Here is an 18420-nt window from a genome sequence, read left to right as displayed (position 1 = left end):
TTTTTTGAATGCCAGTGCAAACTCAGGTCTCACAACTCTGCAACTACAGTATTTAGTGAAAAACACGATAAAATGCTTCCTAATATGAATGCAGACCGTTGCTGAAAGAAATGGTCCTGCTGTCCCCTCACACATTAAGTATTTCTGTTGCTTCCCTTGTAGTCTAATGATTTCATGACTCGTGAGCTGAGTTAGCTAGTTATCAAATGCAAAAATAAATCACTGGTTTTCTTTTTCTCTCTTTTTTCTTCCTTTTTTTTTTTCCCTTTTTTTCCCCCTCAGAGCAACAAGCTGATCTGACTTCACATATGGTTGTATGATCACTAGCCTTTAACACAGCTGATCATTGAGGAGAACACAAGAAGTTGATGAAGCAAATAGGAAAAGTGCTGTGTTAGAACCTTTTTTAAATTCCTTTTGAGAGCTTCCTTTTATATAGAGTTTCTTAAATGTTGCTTTTCCCCTGTTATCTTTTTGTATTTTGCATTTGTAGTTCTCTTCTCTTCTGGCCAAGAATTTTTTCCTTCCTTTTAGAGAAGAACCTAATAGCTAAAAGATAATAAAAGATATTAAATGCATTTTCGTTCTTTTTTTTTCTTTTTTTTTTTTTTTAAACTTCTTATTAGGGTTAGACTGTCTTGTTTTTTTCTGTTTCTGATTGAGAGTCCTTCAAGAAAGCTAAAGTTACTTTAAGCAAGCTGCAACAAGCTTGGTAGTAGCAGTGGCTGATGAACCTGTTGTTACTAGTCCAAGTAATAATCTCTAAAATCCTGGTCTACTTCAGAAGTCATCTGAAAGATTTTAAGATGCAGAAAATTTTAAGATGGCAGTGACACTGAAAGAAGTAGAGGAAAGCCTTACCTATTATTCTTACCTACATGTTTTTGCTTCTGTGCTAAGGCTTTCTCTTTCCTGTGGACTCGTGTAATGAGAGGAAGAACACCACTGCTACTGTGGTCATCATGTAGATGTGCAAATACTTTTGCAGGTAAACTGGAGAGGCATCGTGGGATTTGGAAGCACCAGCTGCAACAGCAAAAGGGCAGGACTGTTTCTTTCGGTGGCAGTGCTGACTTGTGCTGATTTATAGTGTTTGTGTCCGAGTGTGTGGTTTGCCAGATGTTAGAACTGATCGGATTTTCACTGCCCAAAAGGCAGTCTGTCTTACTCCTCACCTCTCCTTGTCTGTGCATACCCACGCTTTGCTCTGGCAGTATGGGATCTGATTAACTGAGGTCTTGCCTCACAAATGTCTCAGGTAAGTAACTGAGTGCAAAAAACTCTGAATGGTGCTCTGCAAATGTGGCTATCTGACCTAACTCACTGAGAGGATGAGACAAGTGCCAGAAATGGAGCAAAGGAGAGTGGAACTGTATGGTCAGAACAGGGCAGTGAGACTGCCTCCTTTGGTTTTGATGATAAGTTTGTTCTCTCAGCTATCCTGTGAAATCTCACCCCAAAGATAGTTTCACCTTTTTTTGGCTTATGCTGATTTAATACTGTTCTATTACTCAAAGTAGCAGTGGTGTTCTTCCTCTCATCATGCTTTATTTGTTTTTTCACAATGTTGATACTAACAACTGCAAAGCTGTGGTAAGCAGAAAACTTAATACTGCCTTCCCGCCTCTCCCTCCCCGGAGCTGGCTTCCTCTTGGTCACTAACAGGTCACTAAAGGAGAGATGATGGGAGCACATTGCTGGTAGTGGGGTAAAAGACAAGATTGTCCCCATGTATGTCAGCTCTGGCTTAGGTCACATCAGCTTAAACTGATCATGAAACCCAAGGTTTTTTGTTTCTTACATGTAAAAACAAGAAAGAAAGTATTTGTAGTGCAGTTGCTAGAAATACATTTTAAAGGCACATAGTGAGTGAGGGCAGGATACATAAATCCTCTTTGTGAGCCTGAGCTTTCTCTTAATATGAAGAATCATTACAGTCATTGAGAGCTTTGATGGGAAATCTAACAGACAAAAGACAATCTAATCACTGCTTATGCAGTGGCTATTTAGCATGTAAGCATGCATATACTTGTATAAGAATTGGGGGACCTTTTTGCAATATTCCAGTCAAAACCATCTCCCTTGCACTCAGAGTCATTAACTTGAGCTGTAAGAGACTTTGCTTAGTTATAATTCAAATAATTTAAAACGTTGATAAACAGCTACACTTCCTTTTTAATTTCAGTAAATTTGAACGGATCTCATCCTGAATATTTTTTCTTTGAGTTTATGCTATGGAAAATATTTAAAATTCTTCTAACTTTGCCCAGGAGCAAATTAGAAAAGCATATGTGTGATGAGAACTTCAAATAAACTCAGTGGGAAAAGCAGAAATTGACTTTCAAGGTGTTTGAAATCACATCTTTTCCAGCACTGTTTTGTTTTGTTTAATGAATCTTTTGATTTCCCTTTTGTGGCGTTTTTCCTTACAATTTTTTTACAACACTCCATTTAAAATGCATCTTAACAGTTATATCACTAAAACATCCATGTTTGGGAATAGGGCTAAAATACTCTGTATTTCTTTCTATACTTGTTTGAATGTCTTTTAAGTAGTCTCTGGAAATGTTTGGTTTTTTTTTTTGTAAGTGATGCAAACTTTTATAATTTTGTGAGTGTTTATGTACATATAATAATGGTAGCTAAGGCTTTAACATGATTTTAGTATGGTTTCCATGTTTATATACCTACCATAAAATAAATTCTCAGAGCAAGATGGTGGTCTAGAATTAATTTGTGTTTGTAATACACCTTTTTATATTTGGGTCCATTCACTTCACATTTATGCATAACTGAAGAAGCGCTTGTGGTTTGGGATTATAAGAAAACAATGTATTGTGACTAGAAACGTAGCTCAGAAACACAGATCTAGCCATAATCAGTCTGCTTAGTATTGATTTAGTGAGGTACGCATATAGGCATCTACTCTGTTTCCCCCTTGTGCCCAAAAAGAACCCCTAATCCAGAATGGCAGTAATCACTTTGAGCATTGTTGTCCTTCCCAAGTTTTTCACCATTTTCAATAGCCCTTGCATTTCTAAGAATGATTCCGTGTTTTTCCTGGGGAAGAGAAGAGGTCCTCTGAGTCCAGGAAGGGACACAAAATTGAGCTGATTTAACTTGGGTAACTGCTTGCTTTCTGTTTGGAGCTGCAGCAGTGGCCTTTTGTGAAAGTTTTCACAATGCTTGCGTTAGGAATTTACGAATTGAAGCTGAAGCTGCTCCTCTTTATTTTGCTGTTCTCTGTTTCAGAATAGAATGGCGTGGTACTGTTCTAGAGGGATCAGTTGTGTCTCTGCTACGTGTGATTTCCTTTGATCTGCTGAGCTATGGGCGTGTATCTTGGCGAGAAAGCCTTTTTGGTTAAGTTGGTGTGGAGAAGGAGATTGAGGTCATATTAAACCCATAGGGTTAAATGCCAGCACTTGTTAATTTGGTTTGAAAAACTAGTAAGTAGGATAGGAAGGGAGAGAATATGAACTTAAAACACCCAGCACAGAACTATCGTAGAAATCTGTTTCTGTGTACACTAGAGTAAAAAACAGCTTGGTAATACTAGATATCAAAAGGGCCTTTCGCATGGCAGTGAAATTTTGGAGAAATTGTGACAAGTTAGTGTTCAAACCAATAAATTGTGGCTATCGTGTGGTAAGTGATGCAGAGGAGAAAACGCCTGTGCAACTCCAAAGGGGGAAGTTTAGTTTGGTGTTAATTTCTAAAAATGGTGGATTTCTAAAAATTCAGTGCCAAGCTGGTCTTCAAAGGTTAAGTTCTAGTTTAAATAAAATTACATTTTATTTAAAACTATGATCACCCAATTTGTGGGAATTTATGTTGCTTACAGTTGTTTTATAAGGTAGATACGTGAACTTAAGTATTGCAGCAAGCTTTTGAGGTGTAGAATAGTATTTTGTTAACGTTAATTCTACTTTTGTTAATTATTCCTAAATTCTGCCACTCTCGTGGCAGAATGTATGTTCGAAGTATGCTGAGTTTTAAAAATTCTAGAGATCTAGTTGTGTTTGAGTCTGGTGAGGGAATGTATATCTTGTTATTGCCAGTAATCTACTGTTAAAGTTTGGGGTACTTCCCTTTTGAGCTTTAAGCTTGCTTTTTTATGGCAATTAGCATGAAACACATTTAATTCTCTGCAAGTAAACTGTAAGTAATTATTAAACACTTTAGAACTGTAACACAAATATTATGCAGCGTCTTGTGGCTGACAGATATCAGGAGGACGAATGAACCAGAAATAGTAATGCACTGTTTTGAGAACAGGAATGAGTCTAGGTTTGTAGCAAAATTCAGTGATTTTTGTTAGAACAACTGATTAATTGGGAAAAGCAGGTAGCAGAATGTGATGTCATCAAAATACAAGGAAAGGCTTGTGTGATGGAAAGCTAGCCTGTTTTTCCCAGCTGAATAAGTTGGATTCATTATAGCCTGCTTGCTGAGTGACTGTTCATTTGGGAAACGTTAGCAACTCTATCCATGGGTGGATGGATGAATAAATTGATGTAACGAAGTTGAGAGGGCTGGAGACTTTCAGGATAGCATACAGATCTCTGAGGAAAAATCTGAGTAATATTTTTGGAAGTTCTCAGTCCCTGTTAGCTCCTGTTGAGGATGTGATGGGAGCTGGTGTGTTTAGTGCTTTTGAAAATTTGATTTAAATTTTATTTTTTGGAATGCTGCATGCACGATGACCATGTATTCCACTTGTATGCTATGCCTGTTAGAAATGAATTCCACATACTGGATCTGTCTGAGTACTGAAGCACTTTTTTCCTCCTTTGTTTTACTTATATATTTCAGAGCAGTTGGCATTTATTAGTGGTTTTGCCAAAGACAGAGGCAGTCACTGAAGTTAAATTCTTCTCTGAGAAATGGCTGCTTGTGGCAGCTGTGGCCACAGAGGTGAGGATTCCTTTCGTAGCTATCCATGCTCTACAAAGAATAATTTAACTTTGTTGTTATGTTTGGGCACTTCTCATAGTCCTGCAGTTCTCAGATAAATTCTGCGAACTGTATACATTTGGAAGTCAGTTTGAAAGAAAAATGACTAGAATGTGTTATGTTGCTGGATTCATGGCAGCACTGAATAGGGAACTTCTGCAAACCCACCTTTTGTGCATCGTTCCTGCTCTTTTGATCCATTTGGTCAGAAATGTGATATGATAGGTCATGAACTTCCATGGATAGCAAGGCAGTTACTAGTTGTCTTCAGGCACAGATTGAAAGGCTTGGTGTTTTTCATCATGGAAACATGTTTACTGATTTAGGTTTTTGTAATGTACATATAGAAGTAAACGTAAATGTAGTATTTCTCCTTCATTACACTTATGTAAATGTCCTTTGGATTTCTTCCCCAGGCCATAGCTTCTGACATTTGCAGCTACTTCAGTCTTTTCATCTATCGTAGTCTATCAATTAATACTGATGATTCAAATTGTATAAAAATAGAAGCTTGATATCAGTAATTTGATTTACATGTAAGTCTACCCAGATCTCCTTCTGCTTGTGTATTAAATACTTAAAGCATTTAGCTTTGTAATCATACCATTTTATTGAAGAAGTTGGCTATGGTTCTTACAGTCATATGCTGTACTTGAAGACCTGAATTTGAGTCCTTAGTACTTCATGGTCTTGGTGACTCAGTTTGCTTTTCGTGACTGTTTTCCAAAATTACCATTTGGAATGAAAATACGTCTATAAATTTATTTGATATTACTAAGATTGATTTTTTGTTAAAAATGCCTGATGTTTGCTATAATGAGAGCTATAAAAGCTCTGTAATTATTTTTGATGTCCTTGCAAATCTTTGAGATTTTAGACCCATCTCCTGAAACTCTGTTCCTTTTGTGAAAACATTTGCATTGTTTCAGCTGAAAGTACAATTGTTCGTAACATGCAAACTGGACATGAGATACTGCTTTGTAGTAGCTATTAATCTGCTGATGAAATGGTTCTTGTAGAGATTGGAAGGGATTTGTGTATAGTGCAAACTGAATAGAATGAGTTTCAAAAATGTCTAGCAATTTAAAATGCTGCTTGGGTGTGAATTAAGATGTTCATAAGCTGCACACAGTTTCTTGAAATCTTGGTCCTTTTTAGCCATCCACAATGCCATCAATGCAGAAGTGCTTCTTAGAGTTTCTGAAGCACAAGAAAGTAAGATAACTGGGTAGATGAAGCATCAATGCTTACGGATTGTAAAAGGTGCGAGGCTGCAGTTTAACAATTTACGTGCTCTGGCTGTGGTTGTGATTGACTTGCAGAAGTGTGTTTGACTTGCAAGCTTTAGGGGATATTGATATGATGCCTATGTTTGGGCACGTAGCTTGTCCCAGTTGTGTAGTGAGATTCATTATTGTAGAATCCCTTCACTGAGGCTTAAGGTCAAGCATTTTGCCTTGTGTTTTGCTGTAGGGTGGGAACAAGCACATAGTCAGCTTAGGAGTCTTAGCTGATGGGCAGCAACTTGTTAAGTCAGGATAACTCAGTTTTGTTTGTATGTCTGTATTTTGAGGCATTTCATTTGGAATGTTTGCCACCTAAATGATAACTCTCTTAAGAGTGAGGCTTTTTAATTGAGAAATTGTGATCGTGAGATAAATTTGTCATAGGGAAGAAGACAGAAGGTACTAAAAAAACCCCACATGCATGAATGAGGGCTGGGAAGTTGCAGAATTTTGTGTTTTTTCCAAAGTATGTACATCTACCCTAAAATTGTACTAAATCAGGTTGTCAAGAGGCAACTGTCACCCTGAATATCTTGCTATGCAAATAGGCTTTACCATGTTAGATGTTACTGTCTTGAGAACTTTCTTAGGGTATAGATACACGTCTTCTGATCTTACTGGTAACAGCAGTAGAAGTTTCTGCTTCTTTCTTCTGTCTTCACTAGAGTTTAACGCTGTGTCCATTCTCTGTGGACTTCATGCGTTCATGTGGTGGTTTCTAATCTGTTTGGGTCAAAATAGCCTTTTTAGCAGAGGCCAGCTACTTTGCACTTTAAGCTCACCTGCTGTTCTTTGGGAATGAAAAGCAGCAGGACCGGTTGGGATGAGGAATCGTGCATTTACCCACGCAGTTCTATCGTGTGCTGCTTTGAGCTGTCTTTGAGAGAAACTTGAGGCTTTTTGGCTTTATTTGAGGGATGTGGTGTAACTGGTCAAGTTAATTCCCAGGTGATTACAGTTTGCATTGCAAAAATTCCTTTTGAACTTTAATCTGAATACTGTGATGTTTGGTGTATAATGTTAAAGGTCTACCATATTCCATTTTGGAGAGTTTCATCTTGCAGAGGAAGAACAAAGAAAGCTGGTATTGAGTGAAAGAACTGGTCTTGTTCAAGTGCAGGATTTACATCTGTTTTTATAGTGTGATATTCCAACTCAGGAATCTTTATCTCATAGGGCCAAAAAATACCCAAATGTGTTATGATAACCTAAGGAATTGTTCCCCAGGCACTGGTAAAATGGTTGCTATATGTCGGTAAAGTTAATAGTATTAGATAAGCATGAAACCTCCCTTTCCTGGCTCTCAGTATTGGTACTTCAAAGGACTGTATATCTGTCTGTTTGCCGTGTCTGCAATGTCATGGGCATCCACTGAGAAAGCCAACAAATGGACCAACTTGTTATCTGTCAAGGTACTTCTGTATGATCTGAACACCTGCCTTCTGCATGTTTGTGAGGTCAGTTCATTGTCCACAGGCAACCGTGAATGTAACTCACTACTACTGTTCTGGGACCAGGGTGGTGCTATTATTGCAAAGGAAAGAGAGTTCACCTCCATTTTAAAAAAAGTTTGATTACCTCTTAACCACTCTTTAAGTAACATCTCTGTAACATATCTTTTTTTCCTTTCTCCCTCTTTACATTCATGAATTGGTTCTTTGGAAAAGTAATTAATTGTATGCATTAATATCTTCTGTGTTACTGCTTTCAGCACATCATAGTGAATAAATATTACTTTATCAGCCCACTTGGCAATGATGACCATTAACCTGATTGTTAACTGCTGGGTCTCAGGCGGAATGCTGAATACAAGCTTGTTCCAAAATGGCAGAATCTGGCGCTCCTTTTTACTGTAATAAAGCTGCTTCTGTTTGCAGCACTGTGTTGCTGGGAGACTGCAGCTAATTTTTATGGCGCATGTCAGTAGTAGTGATTCAAATTATACATTTCATTGAGTAGCTCTTCTCTTTGTTTGTAAACTGTCTTCTGTGAGGGGAGAGAAATTTTTTTTGTTCTGGGGAGAACAGTATCCAGACCAGATAAAATGATTGAATCTGGAACAAAAGCTGAGATTGTTCCGTTGATAACATCATTGTACTTCCAAAGTCACTCCACGGGGGGATGGTGGCCTGGCTGAATTTACACCAGTCTGATAGTCAAGTCTAATGCAGGTATTTAGGAGAATTCCAGGTAAGGCATATACATCTCCTCAAACTGCTGTTTTTCAGACTCCATGGTGCAAAACTTCAGCATGTGGTGTGACTTTAAAGCAAAACAACAAAATAGACTCTGAGAGATTATGAATTAGAAAACTATGTAGTTTTGGTTCACAACAAAGATACAGTGACAATTTTGGGGCTCTATAGAAAATGTAGTCCTTTTTAAAATAATTGTTACACAGCTTGCACGCAATTACTGTGGCAAAAAGTGGGTGTAATTGGGCGTGTACCTAAATGAGAAAATACATGTGTAAGGTGGAATCTGACTAATAAGTTAAAAATCTTTCGCTTGCTGAATCTGTACTCCTTTTCTGGCTAAAGGAGATGGTCGTCCATTGCCTGATGTTCACATTCTGCGTAGATTTTCAGCAGTGTCTTGTTTTTAATCTTGCTTGAGATGCCTCTGTAAAATGGTGGGTGTGTGTGTCTGAAGCCTGCTTGCTTAAACACGCAAGTCATGTCAGCTGCAATGCGGCAGTGCTTGGTGCTAATGAGGTGAGCAGCCAGAGCACCCGTCTGCTTATGTTTTCTCATTTCTGTGCAATTATGGCAATGGGGATTGGAAAAAGGGATTTGTATTGGATATGGCTCTGTTTTGGCCTTTCCAGAGTGTGGTTCTATGTCCTCCTGATGACTGGGCAGCATATTTCTACTTGCATTTTGGGAGTTAGGTGGTTGCTTCACTGTATTTAAGGCAAGCTCTAAAATACATCCTGGTCGGGAGAAAAAAAGAAAACGGGGAGTACAGAGAGGGGGACACCCTCCCTTCTTCCCCCCCATCCTTCCCAGTTAATTCAAATGCACCTTGAAATGAAATATATTGCCTGGCTATACGTGTCTTCAGGTTGAGTAGATGCAAGTCTGTATTTGAAAAGTAATATCTTTGGAATAGAGCTAATCAGGTAATTAATTTGGGCTAGATCTGAATAGTTACAGGTGGCCTTCACAGAAATGGAGATGCACTGTGATTTCTCAGCTCACCTTCTTTCTCTTTTTTAACCCTTAAGGTGCTAACAGAAGTGTGAGATGTGTCTTTCATGCTGAAGTCAGAAAGTTTTACTTTGCACATAAGGCAAATAAAGTGAATACCAAATCCTATTTGTCTTTTCCCATCCTCAGATGCCAGACTGTCTTCATCGAGCTTGATGCCTTCCCATCCCATCCTATCGTATTCTCATTCCTGCAGCCTATCTTTCAGTGTTTCTTTTTCAGAGGCATAGTGTGTAAAACTAGGTCGTGATTAAGTGATATGTTGGTCTTGGTGGCAAAGCTGGCTTTCTTTCAAGTTCCTGCCTTAATGTCACGGGGTACTGCCCTGTTAGCTGATAAAGTTATTTCTGAGTATCTATTTAGTATAAATCAGATTGTTGAAATTATCTGTGTTAAAAATACTCTGTTTTTCTTTTTTTTAAGGGTCATATCTAATCTCTGTTACTTTGTCAATATATTGTGTAATGTGATACCACAAAAAGAAGGATCAATACAGCTGGGACTGGGAAAGGTATGGACTGTATCATGTAGGCAAGAACCAGCAGTGGGAGGCAGGAACTTCTGAGCTATTGATACTGCTGATGTGAATGTAGTGCGCAGCTAACACCCATAGAAAGAATTATGTGTCAACCTATAAAAAAAGTCCTTCATCCTGGGAAGGAGCCCAAGATTGTGTGCCCTAATACAGTCTGTTCTTTGCCTAGTCCTAGTTTTAAGTGGGTTAAGAGTAACATGTATGAAACAGTACAACTGACAAGATGCGTTTTAGGGAGAGTTGCACTGTTTTAACGCTCACTGTTCAAGTCTGGTACCTCTGTTGTGATCACATACAGTGCAGTATTTCTTTGCCTGTTTACCTTCTCCTGAAGACCTTGTGGTTGATTGGGATGTTTTTCTCTTCCTTCTTTAGGTCTCCGGGTGAATGGGGAGCTCATTACTGCTTACCCGCAAGTGGTGGTTGTGCGTGTACCAACACCTTGGGTCCAGAGTGACAGCGATATCACAGTCCTTCGCCACCTAGAGAAGATGGGCTGTCGGTTGATGAATCGTCCCCAAGCCATTCTCAACTGTGTCAACAAGTTCTGGACGTTTCAAGAACTTGCTGGTCATGGTGTGCCTCTTCCAGACACTTTTTCATATGGTAAGGCTTTTGGATCAAAAGGATAGCATAGTTGCCTACCATAGTTTATGCTTTTGCAGTGCAGAAGATATGAGTCAAGTTTTGGAAATCCATAGAATTAAGTGGCATGAGGCTGGTTCCACACATAAGTGTTCAGTAACCAGGAAACACAAAGTCACAGCATTCGGATTCTGTTCTTGGCTTTGTTGATTAGCTGTGATGCTTTGGGAAGAGTACTTTAACTGTACCTCAGCCTCCCAAGCAACTAACTTTGGCTGTTACTACTAAACTACTTTGAACTGTTTTCCAATTGCCTGAAACAACAGGCAAGAACTTGGGGAACTAAATGTCATAGGATACTATAAAGATCTAGACTTTGGTAAAACCTGAAAGTAGATTAAACTTCTATATGAATAAAAATACCTGCAAATATATTAGGTATTGTGAAAGGACAAAAAGAGTACAGGCCCTTGTGTTCAACTTTTAACAATTGTTTGGGGTTTGTTTCCCACCAGAACGGTTAATTATTAATGTTTCTAGTGCCTGCCTCTGGAGTCTGTGGTTCCTGACAGAGTGCTAGATTAGAGGAACCATTTGTCTGAGCTACCCTGATGCTATTTCTGCTTTTAATTACAATATATTAAAGAATTGAAGATACCTCTCAGCCTTCCTTTCCTTCTTCGGAAATACCAGTGCTTTCCTCCCTTTTGTGTGGTTGCACCAATAGGCTTTTGTAATAGGAACTTGACAAAAACACAAACAAACTTCACAAAAACAAAAACATGGGTTTCCATCAATTACTGTGAATTACTATTTCTATCCGTTACTGTGAAAACATGTTTCAGAAGAAATACCCTTTCTTTATAGATGTGGTTGCTCTAGCTCTTTGAGCAAGGAGTAAGTTTTTAATTTTTTTGGGGGGAAGGGGAGACCATGAATGATAGGGTAATTACAGAACATCTCTCTCTGTTCATAACTCCCTGCCACTTCTTTTAATGCCTGCCTCTGGAATTTGACAGAAGTATAACCTTTTTTTAAATTTTTTTTTTTTTTTTTTTTTAAAAAAACACAAGTATCAAGTGAGGGCTGGCTTTGCCAAGAAGAACAGGATGTGCTGAATGACATGTTGTTCCATGACACGCATTAAAATCCATGGCAGGGTAGTGATGGCTGCTGCTGGCTTTGTGACCAGTCTCTTGGCTTGACTTGTGTGCTTTACTGCACATGCTGTTAGAGGAGTCTCATCCTTTTGTCTGCTGACTTTCTTTTCTGTATTTCTTGTACTGTGGTCAGCCTTCTGTGAATTGAACTGAACTGAAATAACGTTGAAGTATCAACCATAATCATGTGAATGGTCATTAAAAGCTACTTTCTAAGGTCCTTACAGATGCAATGAGATGAAAGGGTTGAAGTACTACTTCAGGAATAGGGAGAATGAGATGCAGGAGACTTAAGCCTTGGAAAGGGGGGAGGTGGAGTGACAAGATTTGGGTTGTTGCTGCTCTCTGGATTATGCCTTGTCTTTGTATTCCATGTTGCTTTCCTGGTTAGTAGTTTGGATGGAACTGTTACTGGTGTTACGTCTGTGCTGTTTTCCTGCTAGACACTTGAAAAGGTGGGAGTTGATAAAGTAAAAGGGATAAACTGGAACAAGATGGTAGAATCGGGGCATTCAGATTTGGAAGATTGGATTGAGCCTTTTGGGGTTGTGATCAAGAGGCCTTTGTCAACTTGTGTCTTCCATTTCAAAGGAAGTAGGAGTTAGTATCCCACAGATTACAAACACCGTCAAAGTCTGATCATGCTCCACGACCAAGTTCCTCTGAACTGATAGTTTTTTCTGCATTATCTAAGTTGTAAGGGTGGGAGGAATGTGTGGCATTTACATCCCCAATTTGGCCACACCAGATTGGTGGCACATAATGTTGTTGGTTTTCTTTTTGCCAGGTGGTCATGAGAATTTTGCCAAAATGATTGATGAGGCGGAAGTGCTGGAGTTCCCTATGGTGGTGAAGAACACGCGGGGTCACCGAGGTGGGTGTGAGGTCAGGGGTGAGGGCGAGGAGTATTCTGAGCAGCACTCTTAAGATTTTTGTCTTGTCAAGGAATGATAGTTAAGGTCTTCTATTAGGTGTTGGACTTCTTTTCGGTACATCTAAACTCTACCACCCTTCAACTTCTGGATGTTGAGTAGGCTGCAACACTGGGAAGCAGTTTTAGTAGAACCTAGTCTTTCAATAGCAGGGGAATAAGGGTTCAAAATTATGGTGCATTGGTGACTTCTGTGAGGAAAGCTTTGAACTGGAATAATGGAAGGTCTGGCCTTAGGGAAGTAGAGGGAAGCCTATGTGGATTTTAGGGATGTTTCTAAATAGGCATAAGAAATGAAATCTTAGTTCATTCAGTCTTAATTTGACTTTTTTTCTACTTGACTTTGTCTATAATTAGGATTCTGATTTAAATAAAATCTCATGGATTGTTTGTCAAACTGGATCTCTGTTTTTCAGAAAAATATCTCTGACAGTACTGGTGATAATACAGCAGGTTCAGATTAAATTGTTCTGCTTTCAGTCTTTTGTTTTAAGTGTTGAATATGAAAAAATGTCAATTTTGTTTAATGTTAGATAGTGATCTAAAGGAAACGAGGTTTAAAATCAATTTCAGAGGTTATTTGCACAGGAGGTTGCACTTAATTTACTTTAAAACCAATTAAATAAATACTAGAAGTAAAAAGAGACGGAAACCAAAGTTTAAGCACATAAACCAGCAGTTACCTTAAACAAAAGCGTAACAAAAAGACACCAGTTCTTCCTTCTTATTGTCCGTCAGTTTGTTCCCACTCTGTGCTGCTCTGGTTCATCTCTTCTGCTGGCATGGGTGTTTCTGTAGCCAATTTAGTAAATGGATCCAGGAACTGATGTTGGATGAATCTAGATGGGTTATTTTTACTTGGATTATTTCCTTACATGAATTATTATTCACTCACACAAATGCTTGTGTTGATGTAATGGGAGAGTGAGAGTAAAAGGCTGGGGCAGAGGAAGATCAGACCTCCTTCTGTTGGCAGTAATACCTGTTTATATGGTTTTAAAGTGCTCATGGAGCTATGAAGCCAAGTTGGAGTTTGACTTTGCACTAAGCTGAATTTGACAACTGTGGAGTATCTGAGACAGTGGATTTGACTTGACACTGCCTCTTGTTAAGATCTACTAAATAATTATAGAGTTTGCAGCTATTGACTTTCTTCTCCCTTTTTTAGCCAGAATTCATGTAAATCTCTGTTTACTAGTTTTGCTTTAGAGCACTTTAAATTCCAGGCATTTTGATGCAAATTTATGCACAGTACATATCCTTTCACATTAAGAAAGTTGGGGAAACTTTTTCAAATTAATGGAAGAGCAACCATTTGCAAATTGTATTTAAAAAAACCAGGCAAACGTGGTCTAAGTACTGGCTCATGAATAAGTCATACTCTTCTAGGCCCATGTTCTACATAGTTTGCTGCTGCAGCAAATGTGCCAATCTTATTTTTGCCAAGATGTCATGCTGCTGCATAATTCCCAAGAACTAAGTAGTTCCCCTCCAAGGCATCATTCTTCCTATCCCATTTTAGGAATATAGTAGGATTATTGAGTGCCTGTAGGAGAGCTGAAGTTGGGAATGGGAGAAAGCACATGGAGGTTTTTGCTTTCTTGTCATGATTTTTAAGCCTACGTTCTGATACTCTGTGATGAGAAATTCCATGTTCCTCAAGCAGTGTTCTGTGTTGTGGAGACCTTAAATCCTGACGAACAGAGGCTGCTCCATTTGGGCTTTGGACCACTTGGTGGAATTCTTCTTCACCTGTTATTTCTCCTAGTTCTGCTACTGCTGTATTTCTGTTCCTTTAGTTAAGACAGGCAGTTTGTCAATTGATTTTTGTACTCTGTTAACATTGTAGCATAATTGAGTGACAATTCTGCCACAAAAAAACCTGTGCAGCCTTATTGCAAAACATAAATCTAATATGACACATAGAAGAGTCCTTAAGAAAGGGGAAGAGGCATTGGGAAATGCAGCTAACAATGGAAAGGGATGCCATCTTGTGAGACTAGAAATGAGATGGAAAGTGGTAGAGTCTGTTTCAGGAGTGACTTCTATAAGTATTAGTAAAATTGGAAAAGAACAAAGAAGTCTTTGTGTGCTCTAGAAATGAAGGTGAATGAAATGACATGTTTTAGGTTAAACAAAACAAGTCCTTGAGATGTTTGCTTGCAGAAAAGCTAGTGATTTCTAAAGAGTTTCTTAAAAAATTGTAATACATTCCATTCATTTTATGTTTTGTGGAATCTTTTGCTAAATTATCTTTGATACTGTGGAGTCTAGTGTTTTCCTCTGAACATAGTTGTTCCACTGCAAAGCCTCATTCTGGAGTTGTGAGCTCTTGTAAGTATTGGGAAGAGCAGCTCTCAGCAACTTCCCAATAGAGAAGCAGTTGGTTCTGCAGTGGCACACTAGCGACTTCAGAGTTCTTAGCTGCCTGGTGTTTAACAGCTTCATGTCATTCGTTCCTGTGTGTCAGAGGTGTAGGCTGTGGGTCTGGTCCTCTTGGATGAACAAAAATGTGTTATTAATTAAATGTCTGCTACTCTTTTAAGTATTTCTTCCTTTTTTCTCTCATTAAGGATTTGTACAAAAGGATTTGAAATTACAAGGCCACTTTCTTTATCTAAAGCTGTTTTTTTCTTTCCTTTTTCTTTCCCTTTTTTTTTTTTTTTTAATACTCCTCATATGGCTTCTCAACTCAGTCAGTACTTGAACTCTTAGAAGCACTGAAGCAGTGGAACATTGATGTCCACAGAAGAATTTGTAAATGGGTATAAGCTACAGATGGGGCCTGTGAGAATGGGCAGCATACTGGTCAGAGGTTTTACTTTTATGCGCTCAATCATTGACGCAGCTCAAATCGGTAGCTTCTTCCAATCTTTCGATGTTCTTTTCTTTGTACAGGTAAAGCTGTGTTCCTGGCACGAGACAAGCACCATTTGGCAGACCTAAGCCATTTGATCCGTCACGATGCCCCTTACTTATTTCAAAAATATGTTAAAGAGTCCCATGGCAAGGATGTACGTGTCATCGTAGTAGGAGGCCGTGTGGTGGGCACCATGCTCCGCTGCTCAACAGATGGGAGGATGCAGAGTAACTGCTCACTTGGTAGGAAAAGCATTTTTCATAGTTTTGATCAGAATTTTTCAATCCAGTTGAAAAATCACAAACCCAACTGAAATAGGCTGCAGGTTTTATTTTGTATTAATTGTGCTTATTGTTGGGGGTTTACAGAGGAAACAAGAGAGTGAGGATTAAGTGAGATGCGTGTTGAGCAAACACAGAAGGAGAGACAATCTCTGCCCAAAGTATTAGACTGATAGAATGGATGAAAAGGAGGGGAAGGTTCTAGGAACACAAACAGAACAACAGATGTGGTAATGGCAGTGTCATGCTAATGCCATGTTATCATTCATTTCATCCTGTTAAGAGGAACAGAAAAAGAAGGAAGACAGAAGACAAGACTGAGGGAGGTGGAGGAGACAGCCAGTTGGCAAGAGGGTAGAAGAGAGTGTTAAGGGAGGAAACTGTTGAAGGCAATAAACAGTTGGATTGCATTGTGCAGCTGCTGTGCTGCCTTAAGTCTGTCAGGCTCCTTCCTGCAGCGTTTTCCACCAAAGACCATGTCTGGGAGGAAGAGGAAGGTTACTGCATTGATTGTAGCATACTCGGAACTGAGTTTCTGCATAGCTTTGGGTGTAGGATGGGAGGTTTCTGAGGGTAGGAGGAGGAAGGAGGGTTGAGGTTGCCTGCCTGAAACTGTACTGAACCTGAGCAGGGATGGGATAAAATGTGTTCATGTGTGGTTTTGGTTAGTCAAAATGCCCAAAATGCCTGAGAGGTTTTAGTTACTACTTGATCCTGAGGAAATAGAGCCTGAAAGATTTTTTGCTAAATGTTTTTCTGTTTGTTATATTTGGGTTTTTTTTTTTTTTAAGCTTAAGTGTTGTGATAGATGAAGTCTGAGTTGGTTAATACTTAGATGATGGACTGTGAACTGAACCAGCTGAGGTTCAGACACAAATGTTCCCTAATTCTTGCTTTAGAGACAGTAACCTATGATAGCAAGCTGAGAGGGACGTGAGCAGATGATAATGTCTTAACCCCTGTCCCCCTCAATTATATCTGTTAGAGCTGTAGTCTTATCAGGAACACTTGGTTTAATTTTGCTGAAAGATTTCATGTGATAACTTACAAATATGTGTGGAAAGCCTCTATCTAAGAAGGAACAAGGGTGGTTTGTTAGGTCATCTTTTTTATACCCCAGGATCATAAAAATGTATAATATCTTTCTTGACTAAAAAGTCAGCACTTAACTGTTTTTTAAACAATTCAGAATCCTGACCTGCCTTTATCTTTTGAAATCCTGCTGTGGCTTCAAGTTCATTAGTAGTCACTGCAGAAAGGAAGTTGCTGTCTGAGTCAGCAGCAGTATACTTGCAGGCTCACTTTGGAGCTTCCCGACCAAAAAGTACCAGCCACTTGAGAAAGGATGTCAGTCACCTGTGACCAGACTACAGAGAGCAATTTTTTTTCACTTTTTCCAGGTGGCGTAGGGATGATGTGCTCACTGAGTGAACAAGGCAAGCAGTTGGCAGTCCAGGTGTCAAACATCCTGGGGATGGACGTGTGCGGCATTGACCTGCTGATGAAGGACGATGGTTCATTCTACGTCTGCGAGGCCAATGCAAATGTAGGTTTCATTGCCTTTGACAAGGCTTGTAATCTAGATGTAGCTGGTATCATAGCGGACTATGCCGCTTCTCTCCTTACCCCCGGTCGCTTGACGCGGCGCATGTCCTTGCTCTCTGTGGTGTCCACGGCAAGCGAGACTAGCGAGCCAGAGCTGGGCCCTCCAGCTAGTGCCGCTGTCGACAATATGAGTGCTAGCTCCAGCTCTGTCGACAGCGACCCTGAGACCACGGAGAGAGAGTTGCTCACCAAGCTCCCGGGGGCTCTGTTCAACATGAACCAGCTATTAGCCAATGAGATAAAACTTCTTGTGGAGTGATGTAAATAGATGACCAACAGAACTCTCTCCTGTAAATTTTTTTTTAAACCAACTTGCAATGCTGTTTATCAGAGAAGCTCAGAGGAATGAGGAAGGGGGGGATGTCAATCAACAAAGCAAGACTGAAAGGCACGCGTGCTGTGATTGCTGCCCCTACTTTTTTGCAGAATATAAAATTGTGTTCATTCTTCAGCATCAGTTTTCTAATGAAGATGCCCAGTTCACAACCTAAGTGGGAATTTTATTTGGATGCTGCTTTGGTCCCCAGATGTATTGCAGTTCACGTGTGTTCACAGGCAAGCATTGAAGCATGATTCACACTTGAAGATTTTCAGAAAGCTCTCTGGCATCTCTCTAGAAACTTCTGTGAATTACTGCACCAGTTAAGTCTCTTCTACCTCCATAAGGCTTGATCCTGTAAATTGCTGAGTGCCTCAAATTCTCAATATGAGTTGAAGGTGTTACATACCAGGTATTTCAAAGTTCCTGGACAGCTACTCTTCCTACTCTTGTAGATGGGAGCTGAAGTTACAGCTGTAAGCTGTAAGATCCTTTTAAAGTCATCACTTTCTGACCTTGCAGCATATGGCCTTTCAAATGATGAGGCTGAGAGAAGCATCAGTTGACTTAACGTGAGCTTTCTGTACAAATCTGTAATTTGTGCCATCTTGGTATTAATTGGCAGCTTTGTGTCTATATTTCTTTATAAAGCTTTTGAAGGAGGATTTTAGTACTTTTGCTTTTCTCATTTCA

The 18420-nt window shown here is 39.3% G+C and overlaps 1 protein-coding gene across 1 annotated transcript in view; it reads left to right on the top strand.

The window, feature by feature from the left end:
• The window catches only part of RIMKLB (ribosomal modification protein rimK-like family member B), a 37787-nt gene extending 19917 nt beyond the window's left edge, over nucleotides 1-17870 (top strand). The window contains exons 2-5 of the mRNA XM_009572348.1: nucleotides 10362-10592; nucleotides 12519-12605; nucleotides 15561-15764; nucleotides 17204-17870. Of these exons, the coding sequence (XP_009570643.1) occupies nucleotides 10362-10592; nucleotides 12519-12605; nucleotides 15561-15764; nucleotides 17204-17667 (986 nt within the window). The 3' untranslated portion in view covers nucleotides 17668-17870. The remainder of the gene's footprint in view (nucleotides 1-10361; nucleotides 10593-12518; nucleotides 12606-15560; nucleotides 15765-17203) is intronic.
• Nucleotides 17871-18420: the final 550 nt, after the last annotated feature.

Source organism: Fulmarus glacialis, unplaced genomic scaffold, assembly GCF_000690835.1.
Source record: "Fulmarus glacialis isolate BGI_N327 unplaced genomic scaffold, ASM69083v1 scaffold952, whole genome shotgun sequence".
Taxonomy (NCBI): Eukaryota; Metazoa; Chordata; class Aves; order Procellariiformes; family Procellariidae; genus Fulmarus; species Fulmarus glacialis.
This window is presented reverse-complemented; position numbering and strand designations above follow the sequence as displayed.